Source organism: Vombatus ursinus, unplaced genomic scaffold, assembly GCF_900497805.2.
Source record: "Vombatus ursinus unplaced genomic scaffold, bare-nosed wombat genome assembly UNPS02014786.1, whole genome shotgun sequence".
Taxonomy (NCBI): Eukaryota; Metazoa; Chordata; class Mammalia; order Diprotodontia; family Vombatidae; genus Vombatus; species Vombatus ursinus.
Genome location: NW_020954564.1, coordinates 14,087,461 through 14,098,059, shown reverse-complemented (window position 1 = coordinate 14,098,059; position 10,599 = coordinate 14,087,461). Strand labels below are relative to the sequence as shown.

The following is a 10,599-nucleotide window of genomic DNA, read 5'->3' as shown; positions in this document are numbered from 1 at the left end:
TGTGCCAGACACCTTGCTGAGCACTGAAGATACAAAGAAAGGCACACACACATCCGCATTCCCTGTCCTTAGAGACCTCACAGGTTAATGGGAGAGACAACATGCAAACAACTATGTATGTATAGGATAGATAGAGAGTAGATAGAAGGTCAAAGGGAATCTTGGAGGAAGTTGTCTAAGATTCTTAAAGGGAAGTTACAAGCTATGGAGAGGATAGAGAAAGATCTTCTGCAGAAGGTAGGATTTGAACTATCTTAAAGGAAGCCAGGGAAGCAAGTAGGCAGGGGTGAGAGCATTCCAGGAAAGAGGGATAGACAGTGACAAGATGAATATTATCTATGAAACTAGAAGGCAAGTGTTATTGAATCATAAAATATGTTGTGGAGGGTAATGTGTAAGAAGACCAGAAAAGGAGTGAGGGACCAGGTTGTGAAGAGTTTTAAACACCAAACAACAAATTGTATTTGATCTTGGAGGTAATAGGGAACCACAGGAGTTGGAGTTAGAGAGTGAGAATGCCGTGGTCAGACCTTGCACTTTCAGAAAAACTCTGCCAGCTGGATGAAGAATGGATTGGAGTGGGGAGCGATTGAAGACAAGGAGAGGAATCAAGAGGCCATTTCAGTAGTCTAGGTATTGAGATGATGAGAGCCTGAACTAGGATAGTGGTTGAGTTAAGTGGAGAGAAGTGGAGAAATGGCAAGATTTGGCTACACATTTGATATGTGGAGTGGTTATGAGAGAAGAGTTGAGGATGACACCCAGGTTTTGAGCCCAGGTTACTGGGAGGGTGGTGGTACCCTTGAAAGTAATAGTAAAGTTTGATAGAGCCATACCCCGATAGATAAAAAGTTATGGGATGGGAATAAGCAGTTTTCAGAGAAAGACATCAAAACTACCAATGGCCATATGAAAAAAAAAATGCTCTAAATTACTAATAATTAGAAAAATACACATTAAAACAACTCTTAGGTACCACTTCATACCCATCAGATTAACTAAGATGATTTTTTTAAAAAAAAAGGAAAATGACAAATGCTGGAGGGGATGTAGGAAAATAGGTAAACTAATGAACTCATGGTAGAGCTGTGAACTAGTCCAACCATTTTGGAAAGCAATTTGGAATTGTACCCGAAAAGCTACTGAACTTGATCCAGCGATGTTGCTACTAAATCTGTATCCCAAAGAAATCAAAGAGGAAAAAGGCCCATATGTACAAAATTATTTATAGCAGCTCTTTTTGTGTTAGCAAAGAATTGGAAAAAGAAAAGATACCCATTAACTGGAGAGTGGCCAAACAAGTTATGTTATATGAATGTGGAATACTGTTGTACTATAAGAATAATGAAGGGGATGATTTCAGAAAAACTTGGGAAGACTTGTGTGAACTGATGCCTAGTGAAGTGATCAGAACCAGGAGAGTAATTTATATAGTAACAGCAGTATTATGAAGATAATCAACTCTGAAAGACTTAATAACTGATCAACACAAAGACCAACCACAATTCCAAAGGACTCATGATGTTACATGCTAGCCACTTGTAGATAAAGGAAATGATAATGAAATCAGAGTGCAGTTCCAAGTATAAACTGGTGAAGGTGTAAACTAGTTCAACCATCTGGAAAGCAATTTGGACCTATCCAAAAAGGTATTAAACTATCCATACTTTTTAATCCAGCATTACTTCTATTCCTTTTTCTTGCTTTTTTTCCCCTTGGAAATGTCTAATGTGGAAATCTATTCTGTATGTGTTTACATATTTATAATGGATTTTATTTTTCTTGCTTTTTCAGTGAGTGAGGGAAGTAGAAGGAGGAGAGAGATATGAAACTGAAATAAAACAAAATTGAATTTTAAAAAATAAATAGGGTTTGAAAGAGAAAAATTGGGAAAGGTGAATATGATGAGTTAGTTTTTTTTTTCTGTGTTTCATTTGAGATGTCCAAAAGGCAGTTGGTAATTTGAAACTGGAACTCATTGAGGTTAAGGGCTGAATATATAGAATGGGAATCTTCTGCAGAGGTGATGGTTAAATCCACAGTAGTAGATGAGATCAACAAACATGATAGTATAGAGGGAGAATAGAAGATGGCCTAGTACAGAGCTTTGACAGACAACCCAGAATGGGTGAGTATGACCTGAATGAAAATCTAGCAAAGGAGATTGAAAAGGAGGAGTTGAACAGGTAGGAAAATCAAGAGTGAGCAGTGTTATGAAATTCGAGAGAAAAAAGCATATCCAATAGAAGATGATCAGCATGGTCAGAGGTTGCAGAGAGGGTGAGAAGTATGATAATTAAGGGGGAAAAAAACTCATTAAATTTTGGCAATTAAGAGATCACTGGTGACACAAAAAAAGTAGGGTAAATTGAATTATGAAATTGGAAGCTGTACTGCAGAGGATTTAGATTGAAGTGAGAGGAGAAGTGGAGTATATCCAATTTTGTCAGTGGCATTATAGCTGAGAAGGGGAAGATACATACAAGAAAGAAACTAGCTGTGCTGGTAAGAATCAAATGTAGGTTTTTAAGAATGGAGGACACATGGAAATATTTATAGGCAGCAGGGAGGAAGCCAGTGGATAGGGAGAGAATGAGATGATGAGGAGGATGAGGATGATGAGGATGATGATGATGAGGATGATTAGAGAGACACTGATGAGGGGCAGTCGACCAGAGAAAATAGGATGGGATCAAAGATGCATGTCTACATGTTCTGCCTAGGAGTTTGCCTTGGCAAGGAAAAAGACCACCTCTTCATAAGAGTAGGGGTGAAGGAGGAGATAGAAGGTGGGATTTTAATTGGGACTTGAAGAAAACCTGGGAAGTTAGGAGATAGAGATGAGAAAGGAAAGCATTGCAGGCATAGGGAACAGCCAGAGAAAATGCCCAGAGCCAAGAGATATTTTGTTCATGAAACGACAAGGAGGCCACAGTGTTATTAGATTGAAGAATATATGGGGGGATGCAAAGTATAAGAAGACTGGAGAGGTGGGAGGCAGCTAGGTTATAAAGAGCTTTCAATGCCAAACAGAGGATATTCATTTGATCTTGGAGGTAAAGAGAACCACTGGAGTTTATTGTGTATGAGGGTGACATGGTCAGACTTGTGGCTTTGGGTGATCATTTTGTGGCTGAATGGAGGATAGACTGGAGTGGGAAGAGACTTGTGGCAGGCTGACCCACCGGCTTGCTATTGCAGTCATGCAATCATGAGATAATGGAGGCCTGCACTGGAGTGTTTGTAGGATCAAAGGAAAAAAGGTAGTATATTTGAGAGATGTTGAAAAGGTGAAATCAACAAGCCTTGGCAACATATTGGGGGTGGGGGGAGCAAGGGGTGGAAGGGTGAGAGATAGTGAGGGGTCAAGGATGACACCTAGTTAAGCCTGTGTGACTGGGAGGATGGTGGTGCCCTGGAAAGTGTGGAAGGGATTAGGATTTGGGGGGAAGGATAATTTCGATTTGGGACATATTGAGTTCAAGAAGTATTCTGGATATCTCCTTTAAGATGCCTGAAAGGATGTTGGAGATGTGAGAATGGAAGTCAGCAGAGAGGTTAGGGCAGGATAGATAGATTTGAGAATCATCAGCAAAGAGATGATAATTAAATCCATAGAAGCTGATAAGGTCACTAATAAAGTAGTACAGAGGGAGAAGAAGGCCCATGACAGAGCCCTGTGGGACACCTACAGTTAGAGTGCATGATCTGTAGGATGCAGATAGGTAGGACAAGAACCAGGAGAGACAGGTATCCCAAAAGCCTAAAGAGAAGAGAGTATTAATGATCAATTCTCCTAGCCTTCAATCCCCACCATTACTGTGGAGAACACCACCATCCTGCCAGTCCCTCAGGCTCCCGACCTAGGAATCATGCTGAATTCCTCATTATCTCTCACTCAACCCCATATTCAAGCTGTTGCCAAATCATGTCGATTTCATCTTCGCAGCATCCCTGAAATACATCCCCTTCTCTCCTTTGATGCTGCCACCTCTCTAGTATAGGTTTTTATCACCTCACACCTGGATTATTGCAGTAATCTGCTAGTGGGTCTGCCTGCCTCAAGTCTCCCCACTCCAATCCATCCTACATTCAACCATTAAAGTGATTTTTCTGAAGCAGAGGTCCAGTCATGGCACTCCCCTACTGAATGAACTCCAGTGTCTCTAGGATACTGTTGTCTCTTGGATCAAATACAAAATGCTCTGTTTGGCATTCAAAGTCCTCCAAAACCTAGCCCCCTCTTACCTTTTTAGTCTTCTTACACCTTACTCTCTGACGTGTACTCTTTGATCCATTTACACTGTTGAACAAGACATTCCATCTCTTAGCTCCAAGCATTTTCCCTGGCTGTCCCCCATGCCTGGAACACTCTCCCTCTTCCGTCCTCCCTACCTACTGACCTCTTTGGTTTCTTTAAGTCCCAATTAAAATGCCACCTTCTAGAGGAAGCCTTCCTCAACCCCTCTTAATTCCAGGGCCTCCCCCTCTTAATTATCTCTTATGTGTCATACATATGATATATATGGCATATAGCTTGCTTTGTTCATATTTGCTTGCATGTTGTCTCCCCTATGAGATTTTAAGCTCCTTGAAGGAACTATCTTTTGCTTCTTTTTCTATCCCTAGTGCTTAGCAGAGTGCCTGGCACATATAGGCTCTTAAATGTTTATTAATTGATTGATTGATCAACAGTGTCATAGGCAGAAGAGAAGTCAAGAAGACTGAGGCCTGAGAAAAGGTCATTGATTTGTCGATTAAGAGATCATTGGTAACTTTGGAGGTAACAGTTTCAATTGAATGATGAGGTTGGAAACTGAATTGTAGGAGATTAAGAAGAGAACGAGAGTAGAGGTCAAAGAGTTTTGTCCCAAAACTCAGTAGAGATATAGGACAGTAGTTAGCTGGGATAAAAGGATCAAGTACATATTTTTTGAGGATAGGGGAGCATGGACATGTTTCTAGGCAGCAGAGAAGGAGCTAGTAAACAGGAAGAGACTGAAAATCAGTGACAGAGTGGGGATGACAGAGGGGGCAATGTGTTGGAGGAGACAGAATAGAATGGATTGACATGTACAGATAGAAGAGTTTGTTTTGGTTATTATCTGAATGACTATGAATTGAGGAAGAGAGGAGAAGAGAGAGCTCTCAGTGAATGGCCTCGATTTTTTTCTGTCAAATATGAGGCAAAGTTCTCAGCTAAGAGGTGTGAGGAGGGGTGGCCATGGAAGGTTTGAGGAGGAATGAAAAGGTTTGGAAGAGACACTGTAAAGATTGGGAGAGTGAGTTTATAAACGAAGTATATAAGGATTGCCTTGCAGGAGTAAGGATCCAGTTGAGGTTTTATAACATACTAATTACCACTTATGTAGGGATGATTCTCTTACAGATCAACAGCTAACCCAGATATTCACAACCTGTGACTGGAAGATGTTTTCCTTTACATTTTTCACGGGCCACCCAAAATCCTTTGGTGTGCTATAAGTGGCCCTTGGGCCACAGGTTGTGCAGGCCTGCACTAACCTTTCTCTTGAATCTCAATCCTGCATTTCCAACTCTTTGCTGGATATTTCTTCCTGCATGTCCAGAGGCACCTCAAATTCAAGAAAATGTCAAAAACAAATTCCTTTTCTAGTTTAAACCAGTTGCTCCTCCTAATTTAATTTCTTTTGAGGGTACATCCTTAGTCTCCTAATCTTGTAATCATAAATACATCTTTAAATTCCTCCTCCCTCACCTTTCTAATTTAATCCTTTCCATTCTGACTCCAAAATAATATCCTCTCTGTCCCACTGGTCTTGTAGTAGTAGTTCAAACCCTTATTGCCTGGACTATAATAATAACCTTCCTAAATGATCTTCTTGTCTCCAAGCTTTACCCCTCCAATCCATCCTTCAACCACTGCTTGAGTAAATTCCTACAAATTTGACTATAGCACTATCCTCTAGTACTACAGTCAGTACAGGATGTAGGGGAAAAGATAATGAATTCAATTTTGAATATGTTGAATTCAAATATGTTGAATGTCAGTAGGACATATAAGTTGTAATATCCTTAAAGAAACTAAAGAAGCAGATTCAGAGTCAAGAGGTCAATACCATAGATGAAATTTGAGGAATTTTCTGTGTAAAAGTATAGAAGCAAAAGTAAAAACTGAAGCTGTAGGAATTAATGAAATTACTATAGGGATGGTACAGAGAAAAGAGAAAGGCAAGTAGAGATGGGTGAGAATGAGCTAATGAAGGAGACAGATAAAGTGGTCAGCAGTTCAGGATATAAAAATAATGAAGAGAATAGTCTTTCATTTCCTTAAGGGCAACTTCGAACAATTATTTTACCTTGTAACACAATATTTCTCTCTTTAAAATATAGATGGTATCACTTGTTCCTGCTTATTTCACTCATATATTATGAAGATAAAATTATGTTTAAAAAGAAGGAATGGTGGAGAGAGGTATTTCAGGCTGAGAGAGAAGACCATCTACAATGGGATGGTCAAAAGTTGCATGGAAGTCAAGGAGGATGAGGGCTGAATAAAAGAACATTGGCTCTGAATAGAAAGTCATCAGTGACCTTAAAATGAGCAGTTTCAGTAACATGGTGGGGGCAGAGTTAAGGAGAAAGTAGGTATTGATGTAGTTGAGGTGTATTGGGTATAATTTAGTAGTGAGTCCAGGAGGCATGTTCATAGGCAAATGAGAAATAAACATTTCCACAGAGGCTTGAAGATGCGTGAGAAAGAAAATAATTATGTGAGGAAGATTGAATGATTACAGGATCAAGGACTTTTATTTATTCTTTTTTTCCCCCAATTTATTAATTATGTATTTTGGTGTAGTGTTTGTTTTTTGAGCTCTGAATTCTCTGCCTCCCTCCTGCAACTCCCCCATCTATTGAGAAGGCAAGAAATGTGGTATTAATTATACATGGAAAGTTGTGCAAAACATATATTCATATTAGCCATGTTACTTAATAAAAAGGCAAGAAAAATAAAGAAAGTGGGAAAAAAAATATGCTTAGGTCTGTACTCAGACTTGTCAGTTCTCTCTCCTCTGGAGGTGGATAAGCATTTTTCATTGTAAGTTCTCCAGAATTGTCTTGAATGATGGTATTGATCAGAGTAGTTAAGTCTTTCACAGTTTATCATAGTTACAATATTGCTGTTACTGTGTATAATGTTTCTCTGGTTCTGCTCAGTTTCTCTGCATCATTTCATATAAGTCTTAGATGGTTTTTCTGAAACCATCCTACTCATCATATCAGGACTTTTAGGAAATAGAGCAAATTGAACCAAAGGCAGAGGTAGAGAGATTAGCCTTAATGTGTAGTGGGGATATCTTCATCTGTAATTGAAGGAGAGGATGAAGGAAAAGGTGCTACTTACTTACGAGAAGTTTTCAGGACTAGAGCAGGGGAACTAAGGACATCCCTATCAGAAGTCCTCAGGCTTTTTAATGAAAGTCATTTGCTCTAAATATGATAAATGAGTTAATAGTGAAAGGAGAAAAGATCTGAAGCAATAATTGTTGGAAATAAGATAAAGTGTCATTAGTGAAAGGGAGAGAGACTGGGCCTTTGATTTCACTGGCATAAGAAACAGGGTAGCAACTTTGAAACTCAAGTCTGTGTGACTTTCCCAGGGTCACAGTAAGTAACTCAAAGACTGTGTGTGTTAGAGGCAGAATTGAACTGATGTCCTACTGCTTTGAATACCCTAAGCTGCCTCTCCTAAGGTATCAATAAAGATAGAGTATATAGGTCTTATAGGCTCTTTTGAGGACAGATAGTATGTTTTTTGTTTCTTCATGTCTCCTACCATGAAACTCAGTCCCTTGAATGCTTCACATAAGCACCTGTTGAATTTTAATTTTACCAGTATGTTCAGGTACCAAAGTTACTATGTACCAGATAAACAATGCACTAGGGCAACAATACTGGATTTTGATCAACTCTGTCCCCTACATTTCCTCGAGTAGCTATTTAATTTGCCACTTAACTTTTTTTTTTTTAAACCTTGGCTTCATCTGCTTATGGACACTTTTAACAGGAAGAGGAGAGGGAAATGTGGCTATTAAGCTATTGCTTTTTTTGAACTAAAGAGTAGACTGGCCAGTGTCTGGGATCTAGGAAAACCTGTCTTCCCATCTCAGTGCTGCTACTTACTTACCTTGGGTAAATCCCTTCCTCTATCCATTTCTTTGTCTCTGAAATGAGAAGGCTGAGCTAAATGAGAGCTAAGATCCTTTCCCGACTTACCATTCAAGAGTATCTTTTAGCATTCTGTGTTCTGAGAGACTCTGCAGTCTCTTGTATAACTTGGACTAGGCCCTGACTGTACTTTCCCATAAGGTTTCCGAGTTTCCCAGAGTAGATACCAGACTCTGACATTTCCTTAAATTCAGGTGGGATTCATGGGGTAAAGATACCTGTGGCAATACCACAGTCTTTAAATCTTTGTTTTAGCTCACAGGACATTTTTTAACATGAAATTTTTTTTTTAGTTTCTGTTCCAGATGATCGAGCTGAACAGCGAACCTGCCTTATCTGTGGAGACAGAGCTACAGGGTTGCACTATGGTATCATTTCCTGTGAAGGCTGCAAAGGGTTTTTCAAGAGGAGCATTTGTAATAAGCGGGTATACAGATGCAGTCGTGACAAGAACTGTGTCATGTCCCGGAAACAGCGGAATCGATGTCAGTATTGCCGCCTGCTCAAGTGCCTGCAGATGGGGATGAACAGGAAAGGTAAGAGAAACCCTGTGAAGACACAGCTACCCCTTCCAGTGTTAGGTTCTTTCCAACACACAATGTCCTGTGTTCTCATGAGCCATGTACTAATTATGGAATTTAAGAACTGGATAAGATTAAGAACTGGATTAGAGGTATCTACTACAAATCTTATCTTTGACCAAGAATCTTTGACGATATCTCCAACAAATAGTTTTTGTAGCCTTTGCTTGAAGACCTTCTACCTCCTAGGAAAGCTCATTCCAATTTTGATATTGTTTTCATCATTAGCAAGGTTTTCCAACTGCCAGCTAAAATGTACCTCTTTACAACTTGTAACCCCCATTCTCAGTTCCGACCTCTAGGACCAAGCAGAACGAGCATAATCCCTTTTCCATGTGACAACTCTTCATATACTTAAAGGCAACACCTTTGTGGGCTTTCTAGGGGTTCTTTTCCAATCCTTTAGCTGATCTTCATTGTGCATGTTTTCTAATCCTCTTATCATCTTGACCACCCTCTTCTGACCATGCCCTAGTTTATCTTGTGTCCTTTCTAAAATTTGATTCCCAGAACATTGTATTCTTGTGTGGTCTGACCAGAGCAGATTACACTAACACTATTCTCTCTCTTAATGCAGCCTTGGATAACATTAGCTTTTTTGGCTACTGTGTCATACTGTTGATTCACACTGAGCTTGTAGTCCACTAAAATCCCTAATCTTTTTCATAAGACCTGCTGTCTAGCTATACCTTCTCCATCCTGCATTTGTAAAATTGATTTTGAATCTATGCCATACCTTTTACATTTATCCTTATTAAACTTCATTAATTTGGCCTATCAAAATCTTTTAGGATTCTGACTTTCGTCCAACTTGTTAGCTAGCCCTCTAAGCTTCATGTCAGCTGAAAATTTGACAAGTATGTCATCTATGCCTTCACACATGTCACTGGTTAAAATCTGATCGTATAAGGACAAGCTTAGATCTTTGGGGCACCCACAACTCCTTCCAGGTTGACATCATATCATTCATTACTGTATTTTGTATCTACTTTTCTCCTTCTCCCTCTACCCAATTTCACTGGCACCAGGAATGCCTCCCAGTGAAGAACCTGGATAAAGAAAACTTTACCAGTGCAGATCAGCAACTGTTATGCAACAGAGTCTTAGAGAGCCAACTGGTATTAAGTGACTTGCCCAGAATCACACAACAGTTATATGTCAAAGTAGCGCTTTCCTCTCTAGACAAGGTTGGTTTTCCTCACTTGGAGGCCTGCTCACTATCCACTATACCATGCTACCTCTCCCATTTTAAACTCTAGAATAGCATACAAAACCTTATAATATGCCTTGCTAAGATCTCAGTAAGCTATGCCCATACCAATCTACCCTATGAGAAAAGGAAATGAAATTAATCTGGCATGACCTGCTAGGCATGCTTTTAATGATCACTGTTCCCTTTCTGAGTGTACAGAAATCATCTTTTTAATATGTTCTGGAATTTTGCCAGGAAATAAAACTATCTCACTTGCCTCCAGTTTACAGGTTCTACTTTTCCTTTTTTTTTTTTTTAAATTGGATCATTTATCCTTCTTCATTCCTGCAACACCTCCTCTTCTTTTCTCTGTCTTGCAGAGATTGATAATAGCAACTCAGAAATTACATCTTCTCAAATATTATTTTTACAAGCCTGGTGACTTGAAACTCATTGAGAACTGCTAGATACTGTTGGACCATTTCCTCATTTATCTTGGCTTTTACTCCCTGTGAATAATTTTTGATCTCTCCTTTTATTTATTTTTTTCTTTTTTGGGGGGGGTTAGGCAGTGGGGTTAAGTGATTTGCCCAGGGTCACACAGCTAGTAAGTGTTAT

The 10,599-nt window shown here is 39.4% G+C and overlaps 1 protein-coding gene across 1 annotated transcript in view; it reads left to right on the top strand.

Moving 5' to 3' along the window:
* The first annotated feature begins 2,124 nt into the window (after positions 1-2,124).
* Positions 2,125-10,599, top strand: part of LOC114047004 (nuclear receptor subfamily 6 group A member 1) — a 45,381-nt gene continuing 36,906 nt past the window's right edge. Inside the window, exons 1-2 of the mRNA XM_027867647.1 lie at positions 2,125-2,128; positions 8,502-8,744. Coding sequence (XP_027723448.1) covers positions 2,125-2,128; positions 8,502-8,744 — 247 coding nt within the window. The remainder of the gene's footprint in view (positions 2,129-8,501; positions 8,745-10,599) is intronic.